Source organism: Anabrus simplex, chromosome 1 (assembly GCF_040414725.1).
Source record: "Anabrus simplex isolate iqAnaSimp1 chromosome 1, ASM4041472v1, whole genome shotgun sequence".
Classification (NCBI taxonomy): domain Eukaryota; kingdom Metazoa; phylum Arthropoda; class Insecta; order Orthoptera; family Tettigoniidae; genus Anabrus; species Anabrus simplex.
In genome coordinates, this window is record NC_090265.1 from 1,119,986,002 (window position 1) to 1,120,009,501 (window position 23,500).

Below are 23,500 nucleotides of genomic sequence, written 5' to 3' on the forward strand. Positions count from 1 at the left end.
CGAACAATTAAGTGTTTATTTAACCATGGCTAGTTTCTCTCGAGGTCAAACTCTAATTAGGTTGTCGGCGATGATTATCATTATGTCGTGAGTAACGATAGGTATCACCCGTGAGTTGGAATTCTCTTGGACTCACGTAAAGCGAATTCTACAGTAGGATTACATGTCCTACTTGCCATAAGTAAACCCTGAGGTATCCGCTGAGCGACTCCATTCGTCAAACTAGGCTGCCCAACGACGAGTTAGAAAATGGAGGTATCGGGCAAAGAATGTTTAACCCGGAGCGGTTGCAGTGATATTATGTAAATATTTTAATATTAATATACAGTATGCACCTCTGCTTAACAGAGTTTATGCATTTTTATTTCGACATATGGGCCGATGACCTTCGATGTTAGGCCCCTTTAAACAACAAGCATCATCATCATCATCATCATCATTTCGACATTTAACTTCCGAAAATATTTACCATTGTCATCCGAAAAAACGCGTCAACGGAAGTGGCTCCGCCCCCTTTATTTCGGATAAACGGGGTTCTACTGTACTTAAATTGCTGAATTTGAAAATGTTCTTGTTCAATTGTATGGTGTTGTTAATGGGCACATTAGCATACATGTTGGTAATGTCAAATGAGTGTATGCTGTTAACAGCTATAGTCCAGCTAATGTCCAATAACGGACCATTTATATTGGTATTATAAATTTGCTCATTCGAGACAAACATTTCAGGTTCCTTATGGGATTCAACATCTATATCATCTGATGGCCAGGCAGGCATCAATTTTTGGTAATGAGACAAAGTCTCTCATAGTGTATTGGCACTGCCGGTGGCTCCAAATAGCCTACGCAGTAGCCTCCACGGTATGCACTAGCCATGCATCTTGGGGGGTGTGCTATTTACCAACCGATGAGCCCGACTTAGCACACTGGGGCGAAACGCTGGCAACCAGGAATTAGTTAGCTGGAAAATTTATGTCCAATAACGGACCATTTATATTGGTATTATAAATTTACTCATTCGGGACGAATATTTCAGGGTCCCTATGGGAATCAACATCTATATCATCTGATGGCCAGGCAGGCATCAATTTTTGGTAATGAGACAAAGTCTCTCATAGTGCATTGGCACTGCCGGTGGCTCCAAATAGCCTACGCAGTGGCCTCCACAGTATGCACTAGCCATGCGTAATGGTGGGTGTGCTATTTACCAACTGATGAGCCTGACTTAGCACACTGGGGCGAAACGCTGGCAACCAGGAATTAGTTAGCTGGAAAATTTATGTCCAATAACGGACCATTTATATTGGTATTATAAATTTACTCATTCGGGACAAATATTTCAAGTTCCCTATGGGAATCAACATCTATATCATCAGCTGAATTTGGTAAAGTGTAATAGTGATGTTGACTCGTATGCTAATTATGAAACATTTCACCTCTGATAACTATTCGTTAATATATTTTATGGACCAAATGCTGATTCTGTTTATTTGAACTAAAATGGGAGGGGTTAGTTATATTTCTATGCATAGTGTTTGTCTTAATTTCAGGACTCGTGCTTAAGAGAGAAATGCACTCAAAATTCAGTAAAAATTATGTTTACAAGTGAACTGGAATAATACCTTTCTTATTATGGTCTTCTTTTGAAATATTTTCTCTTATTTCTAATGTATTTAGTTGTATTTTCTGATTGCAGATCACAGAACTGTGGCCCTTGGTGACAGGTAATCGAGAGTTGATAGCTATCAACCCCACTAGTGAGATCAAGTCAACCCAAGTGGATGGGGATTGTATGGTGGGAGAACAGAGCTTTCTGTCAGAGAAGACATCATTTAAAGCAAGTAGCATAGGAGCTCATTGTACTGTCGAGTCTAAAGTTCGAGTCTCTGGCTGCATCATTATGAACGGTGTCAAGATAAGAGAAGGGTGAGTCAGATATTTGATATATCACTACAGGATTTTGTTGGTTTCCTCTGTTTGATGGTATTAAAGGGTTTTTGTCCATTCTACTCCTTTGTAAAAGCTCCAACAAAAGAATAACTCTTCCAGACTGATCACTAAGATCTTTCATTTACAATCTCAGAACAAATTAGCTTATTACTTCAGAGAATATTTTTGCTGTCCTTAATTCTGTGTGCATAGTTTTGCAACAAGATATTTGATTTATTCTGAGAAGGGACTCATTTGTTTCTTGTCTTATAATATGTTGATATTTGCTGTCTTCTTTGGAGTCAGTAACCACTTTCATTTGCAATGCAGAATTCAAATGAAGAAACATGATAAGGAGAATGAAGATTACATTTTTGATACGATATTTATGTCTTAATTGAAAGGTGGAAATGCAAGTGATAATAAGCAGATGTTATTTCAATTGTTAGGAAATTCCATGTGCAAGTGTGCAGTTACATTATAGAAATTTCCATTTGAAGATGAATTCTTGACGCATGCAACAATGTAATCAGGAAAATAAAATCAAACAAAATGTATCATCATCATCATCATCATCATCATCATCATCATCATCATCCAGCTCCAGTTTGCCTGAGTGGTGAATGAGCACTCTCCACTTCCTGTCCAAGTACACACCTTCTTCAAGATTTTGCCACCCCAATCCTTGTCCTTCTAGGTCTTCCTTTATCTGGTTGAACCATCTCTCCTTTGGCCGACTTCTTGGTCTTTTGCCCTGGACCTTTTTCTGGCTGTACTCTGTGGACCCATTCTCGTTAAGGTGACCAAATCATCTTAAGCTAGTTTCAACAATGACCTCCTTGAGTGATTGTACTACCTCCACTTGATGATGTACTGTATTTCCTCATTTGTTATCTTGTCCCCTCCTCATTTTCTGTGCCTTTGATCTTAAGAACTTCATTTCCACAGCTTGAAGTTTGCTGATATCTCTTTTGCTTGGTGTGCAGGTTTCTGTGCTGTACGTGGTAACAGGCACAACGAAGCTCTTGTAGAATATGATTTTGATCTTAAAAGGGACTTGTTTATCCCAGAGAAACTTTCTTGTTAGATGGTAAAAGTATGCTTCTTTCTGTACTCTAATGATGAGTTTTGCAGATGATCCGTTATTTATTGTTACCACACTACCAAGGTATTGGGACTGTTTGAACTCCTCTGGTTGTGTTCCATGCAGAATGATGCTGGTATGGATGCTCTGTCGACTGACTTGAAACACTATTGTCTTAGATTGACTTATATTAAGGCCAGATTGTTTGAATACTGTATTCCAGTCATTTAGCTTCTGTTGGACTTCAGCTTCATTTTCACCCCTATCAGTACATCATCTGCAGGACTGTTATTGAGTCGTTTAAGACACTTCATTATTTCATGCATTACAGTGATTAATATAAGTGTGCGACATTGGTGTTTTATAGTGGTAGTATTTTAAACGGGTGGGTTGGATGTACTCGGTCACTAGTGCAGTGACATTCTGAATAGTAAAGGGAGACACTTTGATAAGTGAACAGAATATTGGCTACCTCAATAAAAGTAAATCATATAAACTTAATTTGCTTGTGTTGTACTGCTCTGAAATATTTCCCAAGAGTTGGATTGTAAAGTAAGGCAACAGAAAAGCATAGGCACTGGGCAGTAATGAATTGAGTGTGGATAAGGAAGAAATCAAACTCATTTATGAAAGTAACACTCAATATCAGTTTTTAAATCTTATGCACATGAGAGTTAGTAGTATGTGTGCATCAAAATCCAGTTGGATTGGACATGACACATAACTGGAAAGGACAGGAGGGAAATTGAGGCACAAAAAGCAAACTCATCTTTAAAGTGAACTGTATAGAAACAAATACCTTTTTACAAAAATATGAAACTAGTTCACAAATAATAACACTTGGTAAGAATATTATACAACCTATTTAGAATTAAAATAATTCCAAAACATTTGCCAAAGCACACAAAATTACAGGGTTTTCTGAGATAGGAAAAAGGCCAATGTGAATATATCAAGGAAAAGAAAAGAAAATTGTTAATTACTAAGATATAAGCCTAAGAGAAAGGGACATATCAAATACAAGGAAATTGACTAGAGTCTAGGAGAGAAAATTTACACATATTCAAAGCATAAATAGTATGGAAAACAACTCGGCTCTCGGAATAGTCCAAATGGGTTACACATAGAACAAATTTAGAGTTGCTGAGGCTTTCTACCAAATTGCTGAATTGGGGCTAAGTGAGGCCTCATGTAGTTAATGTATGAAACACACTTGGTTGAGAGAGTAGTCTGAGTTTTACCTACAAATGTTGAAAAGATCACACATTCCATGAGTTAACTCATGTCCAAGAGAGTAGGGATGAAATTAAGCATGTCTGTTTGGTGGAGCCAAAGCACAACTATCATCAGTATCCCACACCAATGAACATATCTCCTACAAATCAGCACTAACAAATAGGACCATAACCCAAACTTGCAGGTGACTAGAGAACACTGACAGTTAAATCAGGGTCCATCTTCGAGGGCCACTTTGCCTGCAAAGTTCATAATGGTGCAGTCAAATGATGATAATAACTTCCACACAGGAAAATGCTCTCTCCTACCTTTGCCCCTCGGGCTCTGCTGGTTTCACCTGCTAACTGGCAATATATGACATGGGGAGCAAAGGAAGAGGATAGCAGGGTTTATATATGCACTAGGTGACATAATTAGAATAAGAGCGAGCCAGTGAGCAGTGAGTAGAGAGACCACTATGCCGAGAAGTATCCAGAATATGATGTAGGTGTATGTGGCGGCTGTCACGGGTTACAGGATGAGAAACGTAGAATGAGTAGAGTTGCTTGTAGGGGATGAGGAAGCTTGCTGTGGTACCATGAAACAGGATGACTTGATGCAGTTTTTGACTTGAAGTGCCTGCTTCTTCATAACCATTTGTACAACTTACTAAATTTAAGTTGTAAAATTCATGTTTCAGTGTAATGTCAACATAACAGTAATATAAACTTCAAATCATTATTTACTACAGAGTAATTTAAACATATTATGCTGTGTCAAGTCACCCCTTGGGTCGGGGTGATTTTGATACACAGGTTGATCACCATTTCCATATCACGTTCTAGGCGAGAAGGGGTGTCAAGATACATACATACATTTATGTGTTTATCCAATTTCTGACATATGTTGAAGAAATTGGGGTACATTGGACCTACAGTTATGTTGAAGGCAGTGATAAAAGATTTATTATTTGATATTTTTATACAATGAAAGTAAATAATATAACATTGAGAATACATACTTAACATACAAAATATTAACATTAAATTGTCACAATATTGCTCAATAACACATGCCTGTAATTGTGTTTTTAAAGGTAATATATTCATCGAATTTCAATTTGCCATATTGAAGGGGGAGGTAAATGGTGTTTCACTTCCTGAGGATAAACAAAACCTTTATCTTCCACTTCTGGCCACCCAAATGTATCCAGGCTGTTGTTATAGCGCCCCATGAACTTCACCTCTACAGCCCTTGATATCGTCGATGAAGTTTCACTCACACTGACCACCTAAGCAACAAGATGTTTTTTGGGATCGATGGACCTTTTTGATTTTACTGCTATCTCTCAACTATGAAGTCCCCTTCATTTACTTCTTCATATGCTGACTGGTCATTTTGAGATGCAGATGGTGCTTCTGTTTCAACCTCCTGATCCCTTCTATCATCATCTCTTCTCTGATTGCCATCAATGTTGTCATGCAGATTAGGTGGGTCTGGGGTCAGCTCACGTGAACTTGAAAAATCATCAGACTCCACATTAGTGACACTCTTCCCTGGTTGCACTGTCCTTTTGGATTTCTTATTACCAGTATTGAAGTTATTGTCATCTGTCCCATAATGAAGGGTTTTCAACAGCCCAACAAATGAATCTTCTATGTCAGCTCAAATGGCTCTGGTGTTCTGGACGTGATCACACGGAATTTGATTCAGCACCTTCATGCGATTTATTGGCATGATTCCTGCCTTTTCAAACACTGCCTTAATAATTCCTGCAGCTGTTTCTTGTACTCTGGCTAGTAAGTGTTTAAGGATGACTTGAAACCTGTCCTTTGGAATTTTTCTATGGTTGCCTTTCAGCTTCCAATAAAACAGAATATTTAATATCAAAATGTTGTAGTATTGAATAGGTGGAAACATTTACCCTCACTCCTTAATGAAAACAGAGTATCACGCCAGTGACGTTTAAATGGCCGAAAGAATTAAATGTCTAATGGTTGACAGAGGTGGGTGGAGGTCTTCAGCAGCAGAATGAACTATATATCATTGGCCTGAGATTCCTCTATGACAGATGCTGCTAAGTGACAGGAGAGGTTATCACCTCTGATTGCTCGTCGTGCAGCCTTGGTCTTCAGATATAGCAGTGCAATTGTACAGAACCATTCCTCAAAAGTCCTTTGGTCAATCCATCCTGATTTGGTGTTTGCATAACGTGTTCCCTTCGGACCGCCATTAGTCCAGGAATCACAGAGATGCACAGAACGGTAGATAACAAATGGAGGCACTAATGTTCTATCTGCTGCGCAAGCCATCATTATAGATGTAGATGCCTTAGAAGAGTTCATAACATTCTCCGCATGCTTGCACCCATGTTTCACTACAAATTGCTTTCTACCTGCATCGTCTGACAGGTTCATGTCATCATAGTTGATGATGCTTCCTGGTTCTACTTCTGTCAGTGTAATTTCCAAGTGATTGAAGTATTAATTGTCACAGGCGACAGTGAGGCATGGCAGTGTTTAATGTCCTCAGCAAGTCTTACAGTCAATGTTTGTCCATTTTGAGCAAAAAAAGATTTAGCCCAGTCTTCTCCAACAGTCTGATATCATATGATGTAAATGGAAATCCCCATTCGCTTGCAGTAACCAGGTTTTTTTTCAAGCTTTCCTCTTCTTTCTGGAGAGAACTGTCTGACCGCCTATTGTTTTAGTGTGTTTACCATGCAGACAATGCCAAAGCTTCATTTGATCAATTCATACTTCTCAGAAGCAGTACAAATACTTAACTTTGAAGATTTGATCTCATGCAAAGCTTTCTCCAAGTTTTCCAGACGGCCTGTGGCGTACGGTCACCCATTAGGAATTTTCCTGTAACTCCTCGACATCGTGGTGAACACCAGTACTGGTATGGTACCCTGTACAAAAGAATACCCTGTATGAAGTAGGCTATCATGAACTAAAATTCATCTGTTAGCACATAACTTAAGTGATATAATCATTCTTAATGTATCAGTGATGATTCCAACTTGGATAGTAAGCATGAACTTCAAACTATGAGTTCACGCTTTTGTATCAAGTCATCCCAAGTTGGACAATATTTAAAATTTCATTCTACCATATTTCAAGTTTTCATTCCTGCTTATTCTAATGTATGTTTCTACTAGCACAAATATTTGGAGTTACTCATCAGTTAATTTTAAATATTTCCCATTTCTGAAAATAATATTCTTATACAAATTTTTCCAAAGTACAAAAGTACAAGAATTTTACGATGTTAGTAAACAGTATAATGTAATGCCACCTAGCGGAATATTTTGAAAACATTTGTAACAATTCAATAGGCCAACTGTATGGTTGCCAACCTTCATATGAAATTATTTCAAGGAGTTTACAATCATAGTGAAAAAATACGAATTAACGTGAAGCTACGAAACATATCAAGTCACCCCGTTTTACGGTAATGTACTGGCTTGTTTGTTGTACACCGTGTCTATTCACAAACCATTCTGTATATCCATCGCCTATTTGAATAAAACTCTGTCACTGTTCATACAGCATTTTGACCTCCTTTAATTATGTAATTTGGGCTGTTGACCTAGACCTGTTGACACTGTTAAACAATCATCATCATCATCATCACCAATTATGTACTTGATACATTTTTATTTTTAAGGCATTCCAATATTGAGCATCTTTGGACACTATCATAAGCCTTTTCAATGTCAAGGAATATAAATATGGCATTTGTTCCCTTTTCTAAGTGCTTTTCCATTATTATCCTTAGAGCAGATATGGATTCTGTTGTCACTCTATTTCTTCTAAATTTGTACTGTTGTTCTTGAAGCTTTGAATGTTTTATTGCAGTCTCTGCTCTGTGATTCTTTCCATTATCTTGAGTCCATATAACAGAAGAGAAATGCTCCTGTTATTACTAGTTTTCTGTCTGCTCTCCTTGTTAAATAGTGGGACTATGGTGCCTTTAGTCTACTCTTCGGGGATTTTTTCTTTTTTTCCACATTGTGTTCATGGCTCTGAAGAACCATTGCAGGCCCTGGACTCCTGCTGCCTTGATCATGTCTGCATTTAACTCATCATAGTTTTCCTCATGCTCTTTAAAGTGTTTTCCAATTCTGTTCATATTAGATGGGCCTCCTTTTCCTGAGCACCCATTGTATAGTTTTTGGAATAATACCCCATTTCATCCCTAAAGTTTTTGTCTCTCCATCTTCTTTCTCATGAGCCTTTATTGGGTCAAATGTGTTGCTTTTATTCACTACTAGATATAACAAATTTTTACGGGTATTGCTGTCTTCTTCTAGCTTCTGTGTGAAGTCTCAATCCATATTCTCTGTTTTTCAGATGTGATAATTCTCCTTACTTCGAAATTCATATCTCAGTAAAGTTGACTGAGTTCTTTTATTTTTTATTCATTTGTATCCACATCCTTCTAAATTTCTTTTTCTGTCTATTTTCTCACTTTGTTTGTCTGCTGGACAGCACTGTTCCACTATTCTGTCAGCCTTATTCTGCGACTAGTTTTGCCAACAGTTTTAACTGCTGTGTCAACCAAGGTGTTAATGGGCACCACACTTCTTCGCCGGTCCCCACCTCACTTTTAGAAAGCTGGGCTGTGCTTGGTGGCTGATGGAACTGTGTACAGCTTGGAATTTTAATTCTCTTGTGATTTTCTTCCTATATACAGTATATTTGATAGTCATATTTCTTTTCTGGGTTTTCAAGTTCCCAGACCATGACCTTTGGTTTACATTGAGTGTTTATGTTTTCCACCACAGTGTTCACTAGGCTGGCTACTATTAGCTGATGAGCACTGTTGTGTTCTTCCCTGGCAGCACCTTAATATCTCTTGAGATGAAGTAGCCAGTAAGGGATTTATGTTCCCCATCCCATCTTGTACCTTGTGGTATGTCTCAAACATTTCTCAACACAGATATTTGTGATAATCAAGTTGTTTCATTGACAGAAATCAAGGGGAATGTCACCATTTTGGTTTCTGAGCCTAATGTATGAGGTCAGATCCTGTCCTTTCAGTTCCGACCTAAGCAGGTGAAATGTCTCTTGATAGTTACAAATGGATTTTCACCAGTTTAAAATCAGGTAAAATATTTCAAGAAAATTTTTGTCAGAAATGAACCCCAGATGTAAAGCATAATATCAGATAACTTGTGTCCCAGCAGAACTAGGAGAGTAAATAGGAAAATAAATATTGGGGCCTATATCACATTTTTTATTTAAAATGTGTTACGTGTTAGAGTCCAGATTGTGATCAGTATTGCCTTTTTTGAAAAATGACAGCTACCTTATGACTATGATATTTTATTTGGAAACTGTGGATCATCATCTTCGTCTTTCCTGGCTATATATGTTACCATAAAACAGGCACTCCCGAGCTCACTCAGTGTCGGCTTGTCTGACTTGGAGAGAGTATGTCCGATGTTCTTGTATCAGATCCAGTGGCACTTCACTTTTCCTTAAGGCAGCCTTAGCAGTTTGTTTCCATGTTGCCTTAGGACACCCTCTTCCTCTCTTTGGCTCTTCGATGGCAAGAGCTTTCCATACTAAATGGTGTTAATTTCTTCTTCTGATGTGACAATACCAGCGGAGCTGTTTCTCCTCCATCTTGTGGCTGATGGGCACAACTTTAAATGATGTTCGCACGTGTTCATTGCGCACTTTGTCATACAGAGTGACTCCTGCCGACCATCGCAGCATCCGCATCTCTGTAACATGCATTCGCTGGTCATACTTTTTCCGCCTTGCCCAACATTCGGAGCCACACATGAGTGAGGGCAGGCCGGACAGTGGTTTTTGTACTCTTTGCCCTTTAATTTGACTGGCATCTGCTTATCTCACAGAACACCAGTAAGAGACTGCCATTTCATCCAACCAACACTGATATGGTGCTTGACGTCTGCATTGATATTACCATCAGTTGTGATGACTGATCCAAGATATTTGAACTTGTTGGTTATCATCAGTGGTTCCCCAGCAAGGAAGACAGTATTGTGTGAGCCTGCTTGCCCTGGCTGAGTAAAGTTAAAGAACGTGTTGTACTCTGTTTTCTTGCAACTTGTTCTTAATACATTTGCCTCTAGTATTACTTGCCATTGTTCTAAGACTGCCTCAACCTCTTGACATGACTCACCAACCAAAATAATATCGTCTGCATAAAATATGGTCCACGGCAGGTCTGTCATTAGCTGGATGATATTAGAATTTAAGAATATCTTCTAATTTGTAAAGTACATATGAAAAGTATAGGTAACAGCTCAATCATGATTATCTTAACCTATTACCTATTTAAATCTCCCACTGGTGCTAGCATTTTTTCCAATAGGCTTGTGATTTTACTCTGTGCATTTAATTGGAAAACAATTTGTATTTTTGGTCATTTTTGTGATATTTTTTTGAAACTAAAACTTAAGTTCTTGTGAATCTTTCCTCTATGTACTTAGAAAGTTACAAGCTTATTACACCAATATTTGAGGTATTATTTTTATAATTTTATATCAGAAGTTTGTGTTCACACTGTACAGTCTACATGGCCAGACCTTTCCACTTGCCTTACAAAATAAACCTATATTAGAGTTTAATGTCAGCAATATAATTTCCTCATTCTGAATTAGAAATAGCTCTCGCTACAAATTAGGAGTGCAGGCAGATTATCTCTGATGCATTTGCTTACCTTGTAATAAAGATACAGACCTATAAATAGCACATGAGATTACAAATATAAACATACAGATCTACAAATGGCTCATGATATTATACAAATAATGCCTTGAATATTTAGGTTGGATCACTATCACTCGCTACTATGGCATCAAGGTGACTCAAGCGGTTTGTGATGTTTAGTGAGTGTTAGTGACGCGGAAAATATGACTTATTTTGTTCAAGATGTACTGGACAATGACAGTGATATAGATTTCAGATTTGGTGTAAGGCTAAAAGAGAGACATTCCATTTCCAAGATCCATCCATAGACGAGAAAAAATATGCTAGCCGGCAATTCATGTTATGACAGAAAATAGGTGTTAGGAAAGATGTAAGAACAATGTATGCTGCCTTGCAGAAATGTGCCCTTGTGCTTCAACCCCTATTTTGAGTCATACCATACTGAATTCAACATGTAAAGGTAATATACAAATATATTTTATTAGTATTTCAAGAAAAGTATTTTTTTCCAAAACATTCAGTAAAATACTGTAAATGCAATTTTGATCAATATCATTTGTGATAAATCTATGTTGATAACTTGCGGCGGGCATTTTCTGCTCGGCAACAATTTATTGTCCATAATGAGGAACAGGTTAAGTTATTAGAAAGATAAATTTTCATTCTATTGTTTACATATCATTGTAGATTTCTGATAGAATTGTATGAAATATTGTATATCTTAGAGTATGACTAGACTTCCTAGAAGACTGGAAATCTAAATTATTGACATACATGGTCATCCTGTGTAATTGTTTATTAGAAATCTCTTTCACTGAAATAGTAGATAAGTTACATAGTATTTTTCATGGCTTAAAAATTTATTTTCAGATGTGTGCTTTCAAACTGTGTGGTTTGTGATGAAGCAGAGATTGGTAGTGGTGCAGAACTGAAGGACTGTCTTGTTGGGAGCAACCACTGTGTGCCTGCTGGAGGTGAGTTACTTCATATTTGTCACATAATACATTGTTAAATATTAACCCTAGAAGTGCCAAACATCCCAATAGCTACACATAGTGTAAGCATTTGCTTAATCAGTTATAACATCATTCATCTTTGATTGATGCATTAAAATTGCATATGACATTGAAGGCAAAAGTTCAAGTCTTTCTTAACACATCCTCACTAACCAGAAATCATTCGTTCAAGGATAGGGCAGGTAGAAAGTCAACATCAGCTGTTCTTACTACTTCCCCCTGCTGCGAAATATTTTGAAAAAAAAAGAAAAAAAATATGTTCCTGTTGGGGACATTATCTTTTATTTCTGTAAGAATTGGGGACGCGTGGTTTTGTTCATGGAGAAACTTAGTGCAGAGTTTGCAGTGAATAAATTTAGTATAATATTTCAGAATTTATTTTGCCAAATAATAAACCAAACATCTCTATGCGTTATCAAACTCAGCAGTGGGCATTTCTATTTGGGTATGTGGCCTTCCCAATCTTGACACTGTAGGTTCGAATCCTGAATTTTAATCTATCCCTACCATAAAGTTTTGGAGACCTGTGAGGCCTGACAGGGAAAGGAAACTCTCCGATGATGACTCCGAATACTGCTTGCCATTGCAAGTGATAAAAATATCATTATTGATCCGTATTGAAGGTACTATATATAGGATGCTAAATAGTTTATTAAGTCACCTATTCAATACATAAGAATTTTTAAACATTTAGGAATTTATCTTTATTTCTATATGAGACATGTTTCGGCCTTCATTGAAGGCATCATCAGTCATAGTACTACCTCAAGGCATAAATCAGGTACCTGATTTGTAATTAAATTGTAAATACTAAGATATAATATTGACATATTACAGTAGGGATAATCAATGAGTAAAACAATGTTCATTGATGATATAGATACGAATATATCAGCCGTTGGCTGTAAATTACCACTTGTGAAGGACAACAGCATCAAATGTTAGGGTATGTCCGACAAAGGATAACTTAACATATTAACAGTGGGGCAGTCTAAGGGAAAGAGACTTGCACTTACAGGGTATTTGACAGTGTCCAGCAGCAGTGGTCCGTATGAAGTATTGACGTTTCATTATCGGAAATGTTGGTAAATGTTACTAAAATTTCAATGAGAAACAATGTTCATTAATATATGGAGTTAAAAAGGGCTTATATTAACTTATTTACAGGTACAGTAATCAGCACCAATGCATAAAACCACAGGGCATTTTGGTAGTGTCCAGCAGTGGTGGTCTGAAGAATCATTGACGCTACTCTGTTAGAAAATCTTAGGAAATTATAAAGCTTATATATATATATATATTTACATGGAAGCAGTATGGGGAGAAAGGATACAAAGTGTCTGGCACCAATGTTCATAACAATAATTACTGCCGTTGGTTGACAATCACAGTTTGACAGGGTAACTACACAGTAATACAGTATTGAGGTTACTCTATTGAAGAGTTGGGAAATTACAAGCTTATATACATATTTACATGGGGGCAGTTTGGGGAGAAAAGATACAAAATGTCTGGCACCAATGTGCATCACGTTATTCCTGCCGTTGGTTGATGATTGCAGTATTGACAAGGCAACTACACAGTAAAATGCAGTGTGGTTTGACCTCAGTTCATAATTATTGGAATGCTAGGAAAAAAATTCCAATGTTTTTAAAATTGTCACATGAGGTTCTATTAGGAGATAGTCATACTGAAAGCTGTCTGGTTGAAGTCCCGGGTTTGTGAATATGGTTCCATAAGCAACGGTGAATTTGGCTGGCATGGAAGGAAACTTGTTTGAGTGTCGTAATGTTTAGGCAAAATTTCGGTGTAGTTGAAACGAAAGGTCGTTAAGTACATGGTGCATTGTGAATGGCAACAATGATGGCAGTTATTTGTTGATACAGTAGAACCTCGATTATAAGTTCCCCGAAACTACGGTTTCCCATATTATCCGTTCAAATTACGTGGTCCCACGAGCATCCTAATTAAATCATGTTGTAAAAATCCCGCATCATCCGTTTCTCGAAGAAACGATTTCCCGCATCAACCGTTCAGAAATTTCAGTCCCATCAACGCTAAATCCTCGATCACGCATTTTTCAAGAAACTGTATCTCACGAAAGGACGGCTGCGGCATACTTTCGGATCTAGGTGTTAACGTCCAGTCATTGCGGTAATTTGAGGAAGAGGAAAAGTGATCGGCGGTGAAGTTGCATAAGGGACCATCTTAGCATCGCATTCGAGTGGTATTGTTTAGAGAATCGAAATCATAAAGCAGAGTGTATCCACAATTGGAAGGAGACAGAACGCATTTCGACAGCTCTCCTTGAAGACGGAACGAGTTTCGTCAAATGTTCGTACTTTCAAAGCGTGTACATTATGTCTATGCTTAGATGTTTACTTTTTTTTTTTCCGAGTGTATCGCCGAACAGGTTTTCGGCACTTCCCTGAGGGCACTGTATAGTCACTGAGCTTTCAGGTAGGAATCTAAACTGCTCCTTTTTAAGTACAGTAACACAAATTGAGTATCTTAATATTATCGTAGCCTATACGATTACGTTATAGAGACCTGAACAGATGTTGCACCTTACATACATAAAGGCTTGGGTGGTTTTGGGATTGCCTTTTACTGTTTTGGTCCTAATGTAAGACTAGGAATTTCACGTTATTGTGTTAAAATGTTAAAACCGCAGTCGTTTTATTTGCGCACGTTACATGTAAAAACCTTTGCATCATTTCGCACTCGTGCCGACTTGGACAGCAAGCGCGTTTTCCAGCTGAGCTCAAGGTCGCGAATAACCGTAAATTCGGAAGTTTTGAGGATTTTTTTCTCTTTCCAATGTAATCGTGATTAGTGACGGACATAATTGAACATAATGTATTCGAAAACTTGAGAATCGATACTTACATTCGACACATTATTCTCGAGTTCAACATAACCTTTAAAAGTCGATATAGGCCGTAGGCCTAATTTGCGCGGTACAAGATTTCCACCAACTGACTACGAACAGTACCTAGGTACTGGTGACCAAATTACAATGGAAGATTTAAAGAAAAAGGGATTTCGCCATCATGTTGGGCGCTTTTGTATCCAATGCGCTTTATTTTATTAGATTCGAGAATTAAAAAATACTTGTGGTCGATTGTTTGCCTTGATGTTATTAGGTTTTTCGAACAGTATGACCGATCAAAGTTACTGATCTGAAAGAAGTTTTCAGACGAAACCGACGAAGTTTCCCTGGTAAAACTGAATGTAAAGTTGCGAGACTTTTAAGCCGTGTACCGGTAATTAATGTTTGAAGCCGGCCCCGCGGTCGAACTTGCCTGCCTCTCACCTGGAGGACCCAGGTTCGATTCCCGGCCAGGTCAGGCATTTTTACCTGGATATGAGGGCTGGTTCCAGGTTCACTCATTCTGCGATTACCTTTAATTGAGGCGCTATTTAATGGTGAGATGGCGACCCCGGTCTAGACATCCAGGAATAACGGCCGAGAGGATTTGTCACACTGACCATGCGTCACCTCGTAATCTGCAGGCGTTCGGACCGAGCAGCGGTCGCTTGGTAGGCGGAAGGCCCATTGGGGCTGTAGTTTGGTTTGGTTTAGGGGTGTTTGTAAGATTTTAAGTATACATATTTCTTTTTTGTGATGTTTAGCCAACTTGTTCGTGGTTCATTCATTCCTGGATTTTCCGTTTTCCCATGTTGCACGTTTTTTTGCGGTGATCCCTCCAAAAACGGAGAATCGAGGTTCCACTGTAATTGTATTTTCAGGGAACATGTTGCGGGGTTACAATCTTTCTCTTAATGAGTTTTGTTAATTTCTCGATAACATAAATGCTATGTGAAAAATACCAGCATGAGATGGTTGATGAGACTTTACAAGGGGCTTTACGTCGCGCCAACACAGATAGGTCTTATGATGACGATGGGATAGGAAAAGCCTAGGAGTTGGAAGGAAGCGTCCGTGGCCTTAATTAAGGTACAGCCCCAGCATTTGCCTGGTGTGAAAATGGGAAACCACGGAAAACCATTTTCAGGGCTGCCGATAGTGGGGTTCGAACCTACTGTCTCCCGGATGCAAGCTCACAGCCGTGCGCCTCTACGCGCTCGGCGCTGAGACTTTAAAACGGAGGTATTGTCTTAAATGAAAACATGAAGAACATCAGGACGAAGTTTTTGTTTTTGTGATGCTGGCCTAGTGAAATAGAATGGAGTTGTATTTGGCTTAATCCGCAGTGGGGGATTAAAAACCGCTTTTACAATTTAGCTCTTCATATTTTCGTATCTGTTACCTGGGTACATCATTGTAATTTTTATCTCACTCTCATGTAGATCACACGTGAAAAAGGCTAACATTAGATTATCAAGTACTGACACTCTTTTACAGTGTACGTCGTATAGTATAACTCTCTTTATACACTCAACTCGTATACGCTTAGACTTCTCTTAATGTATAACAGTAATATGCTTGTTTAACAATAACCTTCTCTGAGCTTCACATATATCGTCTGCACGCTACCATTACATCAACAACAGTGGCCAAGAGTCATACTCCGCCTTTTTCTCATTCAAACAAAGACATGGAACAGAAGTGTTTCATACTAGATGTGGAAGTTAATCTTAAGTACATACTTATATCTATCGATACCTAGATGTCGCCACCATTACTCTTGCCAACTATCGCTGTTTTACATTACGTAACATTACCCAGTTTGTATGATCTTTGGTTTTGTCTTACTTAATACATTCTAGATTCTACATTTAGCCTAAACTTAACATTATATACATGATTTTACACATATTTCTGCTCAAAAATGAATGTAAAGTCTCTATCTTCACTATCACTTTTTCGCTTTTTTTGTCGTATGTAGTTGAGTTCATGTCCAGACTGTTCCGGCGCCATGTTTTTGGACCTCGTGTTTATTGTCGTCGCTCGCGCTGCGGCGCTCGTCCCACATGGAAATGGCACAATATATGGGCTGTTTCCCATGCTTTCCAAATGTTTTCCACTATTGTGGTTACCTGATGTTGATCTTGGGTGCCAAAGTTTGGGCAGCTTGTCTAACAGACAATTTTTATGTTTTAATATCCTCAATCACACTTTTGAAGTGTGGGTACTTGCCTCCCATCATAACAGTGTGACAGGGACATAACAGGGAATGCTGTTAAAGTAAGGCAATTCATTCAGCTCACACGAGTCACAGAAAGCATGCCGATTTGTTTGCAAGAATAGCCTGATGACCGACTTGGTAGATACCGTAATTTAATTTCTTTGGATAATTCATTCTTAAAAGAAATAAAAAAGTAATTATTGCTACTGTTGCTAGTCAACAACATTACCAATAATTACATCCATGTACGATCCAACAATTACATCCATGTATGATAAGCACAACCATGGTATTATTAAAAGTTGGACAGACTTATTCATATTGTTTCTTCAAGGCCAGAATTTTGTTTTTACAATTTGCTGTACGTTACACTAACACAGATAGGTCTCATGGCATCGATGGGATTGGAAAGGACTAGGAGTGGGAAGGAAGCAGCCATGGCCTACAGCCCCAGTATTTGCTGTTGTGAAAATAGGAAACCATGGAAAACCATCTTCAGGGCTGCTTACAGTGTGGTTTGAACCCACTATCTCCCAAATGCAAGCTTACAACTACGCGACCCAAACCGCACAGCCAACTCGCTTGGTTAGATATTTTTAATTCACTAACAACATGTTACATATTGTTGGCTGCTCCCACCACATGGAAAGTGTTGATTGAATCCTTTGCTTTAACGGTTTGTGCAGAAGTTGGGTCTTGGATACATACATATTTATTTAAGTAAAATTTATGATTCCACCTATTCAATACAATATACTTTTGCAATGCATTTTTTTACATTACAGTTTAATATTTATTTGGTACCAGTTTCGAATTAGGACCTTTCAACTGAATTGTATAATTGAATGTTTATGGCTGGTACTGGTACCAAATAAATATTAAACTGTAATGTAAAAAACTGCATTACATAGGTGGAATCGTAAATTTTACTTAAATAAATATATATGTAATCCCAGTTCAATACGGACCAATCGAGATGAAGTTTTTTTACCCTTCTTGGATACATTGCAGGAAGAATATAAGATTGTAATTATGACAAAGTAGCTGATTCTAGACACCCTGGCTGACTCAGGCCTGGTTGACGGTAGCGTGTTTTACTGTCAACTATCTAGTTAAACTACTATTTACAGTTATTTACAAGTGCACTCGCATTTGAGTTTTCCACTTCAACAGTTTGTACTTGCTGACTTCGCTGATAACACAGCACTCTGGCATGTTGAACATCAGCTTTCCAACACAGCCTCTCACAACAGAATGTCATCGTTAGAGCAGTTCACTTTACAGCTTGCTGCTTGTCATATAATAAAGACTGTTTCAGATACTCTTGACGCACTCTCAAATGACTTGTCACTGACTCACATCTGTCGCACATTTAATTGCGTCTCCAGACTGTTTTGTAACTGATGTACTCTCACTGGCTTCACTCATTATGTAAGCCAGTGGAAAAGTCTCACAGTTTCCACTTCCAAATCATTCTGATCATTTCCAGCTTCTTCCATGGAACTTCCTTATCGTGAGCTTTAACAATTTTCTGGGGCTATTGTTTTGCTCATTACTTGTCCACCCATATTATCACCACTCTACTGGTATTGTAGCCTTCTGCCCAACTCCTACACTCTTAGCCTTCATTGTCACATTGAAGATGTCGAAGACAGATGAAATGATTCTGTGGGTTTTCAGTGAAGTATTCGACTTTATTCAAATTCAGATTTAAATTCAAAGTGTGCTTATAGAGGATGTTTCAAAAATAGAGGGCATAATTTCAGGTATGTATTCCCCATATGTAGACAGTGAAAAAAGTTAATTATAACATGTGTCCAGAAATGCTTGGTGTCCAAATTATGGGCTTCAGAACAGTGATATTTGCTGGAATATTTTACTTCCTGCAGGTAGTTGCCTTTACAGAAGATGTTCAAAATGTCTACCTCCTGCTTGAATACATCTATGTCTCATGGCCCTGCGAACAGGATCCCAAATTCCAGGAATTTTGCACATTTTCTCACAACCTGCTACAATTCGATTCAGAAGGAACTCGACGTCAGTCACCGGAGACGAATACACCCGTGATTTTAAAAGGCGCCATAAGTAGAAATCGAGATGGTTCAAATCAGGTGAGTGTGGAGGCCAATCAATTGGGCCACCTCTACCTGTCCATCAATCAAGAAACGTTCAATCGAAGTACCGGCCATAGGACTGAAGTGTGTTGGAGCGCCATCATGCAAGAAGTGAGCCTGTTGACGAATGGTCAGTGGAGTGTCTTCATAAACATGACATGGTGTTTTCCAGGAAGTTTGTGTTTGCCTGCCCCATAAGTCTGTTTACAAGTACATGGGGTCTAACTAACCGATCCCCAATGATACCGGCCCACACGTTGAGGGAGAACCATACTTGATGATGAGATGAAACAATTGCATGTGTGTTTTCATATTCCCATACTTGCTAATTGTGGAAGTTTGTAATGCTATCTCGTGTGAACTCTGCTTTATCTCTGAATTACTTAGACAGGAAAGGCACACTGCTGCAAGAACCAGTGGCAGAACATAACTCGTGCAGGGTAATCTGCTGGTGACAGGGATTGTACACGTCGCAGATAATAAGGATACAACTGTTGCGAAGAATATCACTGTTTTGAAGGCCATAACTCAGAAACCAAGCATTATATTATGTATATTATATAAAGTAATTTTTATCCTCCACCTAGTTATGATAATCTTGCTGAATACTGCAGTAAATTAAGAGAGTAATTAACCAGATTCCAATATTTTTCTCTTTTTAGAAAAACGTTCCAGTGAAGTTCTTACAGACATGGACCGTCTCATGGAGATTTAGAACTCTGAGTGCAGTTGATGTGTTGTTCTGCATTCATGTTACACAAGACATGTCATTTTATATTTTTAACTTCTCTTCCTTTGTACTACGCAAGATGTATTGATGGTGCAGTTGTTACTATGGTGAATAAAACTGACTGTTCCTTTCTAGATTGCTTTCCTCAGTCATTTAGATTTCACTCAGATTATTGGTTCTTGGGTAGTATCCCTGGAACTAGCAACTATCAATTTTTTGACAGATTATAATTTATTGCCATCATTTCATCAATAGAAAGCATAACATGCTGTTATTTATCAACCTTGATGTCCACAGCAGCTGTGAGTTCAATCTCATCCAAATAAATAAATGCGAATAGTTTTCCATCTGCCAGTTATGCACCATTGTAAATAATCCATCATGTTCTGCGCTTAGCTGCTTATTTAACATCTCATATCTTAGTTTTCTGTTCATACATGAGTTATTTATGTGTATATGTGTGTATATATATTTATTATTTTCATAGTTTGTGTGGAAATTATTATGAATTGTACCCAAAAATCTTGAAGGATTATTGATGAACAGGTACAGAATTTTTTGGATATCAAAAGTAAATATCCGATTTTGCCAACCCTGATTGTGATCTGAGTGATCCCAAATCTGATTTAGAAGGTATTATAGATTAAAGGTTTATAGGTGAAGTGTTGGAAAGTGAAAGTGATGATGAACCAACCATATAGCAATCTACGACAACAACATGCAGGAATGTAATTTGGACAAAGACAATTTGCTCTAACTCAAATGGATTGCTGTATGAACTCATCAAGGAGATGTTCAAACCAACACATTCTCTTTACTATCAAACATATAATATTCTCACTATAGATTTCAAGTAAACTAAAAGGCATAAACCAGTGTTCTGCCTATCCATAGGTATCACTTTTTAAGATACAGTACTACTGTGCAGCAAAATCGTAAAGAAGGTGTGAAGCCAGTGACGATTTGGCTCTACAATAAGGGAATGGTAGCAGTTGATCTTTCAAACATTCACACCGCATTAACTCAAATAGTCCTACAAGATAATAGCGGAAAAGTATATTTTTCAGTTTGTTGGACATTGTTATTCAGAACACCTGTATAATTTATTCAAAGAATGCAGATGCACTCCTCATGGATAAATACAATTTTCTTATGTCCATTATTGAGGATCTGTGATGTGAGGAGGATATACCAAACAACAGTGAATTGTGCCTCGACACTCAAGGAAGAGGGATAGGTTGAACTACTAGTGTACTGAACGTAACGTTGGGTTTTATGGATAATGCTAGCCTCAATTGTAGCAATATTTCAGAAAAATCCCAGAAACAAGACAATCAGGGAGTGTAGTGATCATACTACATTTCCCCATGTATTTTGAATGATTGCAGTTCTTAGACAGTTGATATTTTGTATGGTACATTTCAGATACATTGTTATAATAGAGAGGGAAGACCTCTGCAACACCAGAACAGCAAGCTATGCCATGCATCACATCTAAGCCACCAGGTTTTGAGCTCGCCAGAAAAATTTGGTGTACTCTAAACCGAATCAGAACTAATTGTGGTATATGTGCAGACTCCCTTTATAAATGGAAGAAAATTCCATCTCCCGAGTGTACTGTAGTTGTGGTGCTGAAAGACAAACTGTTCAGCATATTGTCCAAGAATGCCCTCTATCAGCCTTCTCAGGAGATTCAGCCGAGTTCCTGATGGCTACTCAAAACGGTGTTAATTATATTAGAGATACCAATCTGACATTTTGACTTAATGTGTTCAGATGTGAAAATAATATTAAAATACTTTTATTGTGATGTGATTGTAAACCATACGATAAATAAATAAATAAATAATAGAGAGGGAATGTGCACAATGTGTATTTGTCCTCTTTTTCACTCTTCACTCTAAGCTTTAATAATTTTTTTTTTTTTTGCACATGGTAATGTATCTGCACATTCACCGTATGTGTGCAGGTGTACTTTTCATTAAGTACACTGGTCACTCCAACTGATGTCCAAGATATGTTCAGTTACATTGTAATAATCATACGTTAATGACATTTTATTTTTGTATGATATTTGTATATATATGATCTAAGTATGACTTATTTTTAATTTAGGATTTTGGTTTTTGGTAGTGATTGTATCTTAATTTTTAAACATGTTGGAAGCCAACAACCCTCACCTGATTCCTGCTGGAATCAAACCTGTTACCTTAGGAACAGAGAGATGACAAACCTACAATGCAACTGAGGTCAGGACTATCAAAATAGTATTTGGAATAATTATATTTATAAAAATCATGTACTTATTAATATAATCAGTGTGGAATGAAAAAGGTTAAATCATATTTTGCAACTTTTCACAAAATATTAAAATACAAACCTTACCCATCAGTGTTATAAAAGGAGTGTTATATTCATCTGTATAATTTGACATTAGGTTTGTTCCAACTAGCACCTCAGTTGATGATACTTAATACTATAAAATGGTTATGACAGTTGTCTGAATTTTAGATGTGTTTACTATGCAGTAATGGAGATGGGATTTATGTACAAGATGTGCACAACACATCAGTAATAATATTGGTGGGTTTATGTCCTACTGACTACCTCTTTTACGATTTTCGGAGATGCTGACATACCAGAACTATGTCTCACGGGAGTTCTATTATTCGACAGTAAATCTACCATTATTAGTGGTGGTAGTGGTGATTGTTGTTTTAAGAGGAAGTGCAATTAGGCAACCATCCTTTCTCACACTAATCAGAAGGGAAAAAGGAAAGGTCCCAATCCTTTGAAGAGTGAAGGTATCAGCAAAAGAAAGGAAAGAGCTATGAAGGGTGGAAAAGTGAGAGAATTTCTGGGCTTCGAAAATCTTATACCATTGGGGGTGCAAGAAAACAAGCATTAACCTAGGGAAGCCAGGTAGGAAAGATGAAAGTGAAGAGCCTAAGTGGAAGCAGTGCCAGGCTCACCTAGGGGCCCTGTGGTCACAGACCCTCTCTCCCAGTTCCAGAGTGCTTGAGGTCCCTTATCAGTCACCTCTTACAACAGTCAGGGGAAGCTGTGGATCTATTGTACCACTTCTATCCACAGGGGAATACAGATGTGAGACTGATACACCTTCAAGTACCGTACCACTGGACTGAGCTGTGACCGAACCTGCCAGCTTGGACTTATATGGCTAGTGCTCTTGTACAATCTGCTGTACTTCCTTGGATATTGGGTCATATGGGACATTCCATCTCAGGTCAGGCACAAATTGCAAAAAGTTAACATATTTTCTTAAATTACAAAAGTTTTAATATACAGTAAATGTAGAAAAGCTTCAAAATAAAGATTATATAAATAATAATTTCCCCATAGAAAATGCTAAACTTACTGTATAAAAATATTTTTTGTGACTTCTGAATCTCATATTTGAATAGTCCTTAGAGATAGAAAATCAAATGAGGTTTTCTTTTCACACTTATGATATAGGTTTTTTAATGTTGTATATGGTTCATGTTATTGTTGGGGGAATCATTAAAATGCTAATTTTATTTTATTCTACAATGGGAAAATATCTTAATACGTCAATGCTTTTAGTTTCGGTAGTTTAATAATTCTGTGTTACCAAATTTTTGAGGCC

The 23,500-nt window shown here is 37.8% G+C and overlaps 1 protein-coding gene across 1 annotated transcript in view; it reads left to right on the forward strand.

Moving 5' to 3' along the window:
- Positions 1–20,006, forward strand: part of eIF2Bgamma (eukaryotic translation initiation factor 2B subunit gamma) — a 110,485-nt gene extending 90,479 nt beyond the window's left edge. Inside the window, exons 8-10 of the mRNA XM_067137355.2 lie at positions 1,696–1,925; positions 11,790–11,893; positions 19,805–20,006. Of these exons, the coding sequence (XP_066993456.1) occupies positions 1,696–1,925; positions 11,790–11,893; positions 19,805–19,857 (387 nt within the window). The 3' untranslated portion in view covers positions 19,858–20,006. The remainder of the gene's footprint in view (positions 1–1,695; positions 1,926–11,789; positions 11,894–19,804) is intronic.
- Positions 20,007–23,500: the final 3,494 nt, after the last annotated feature.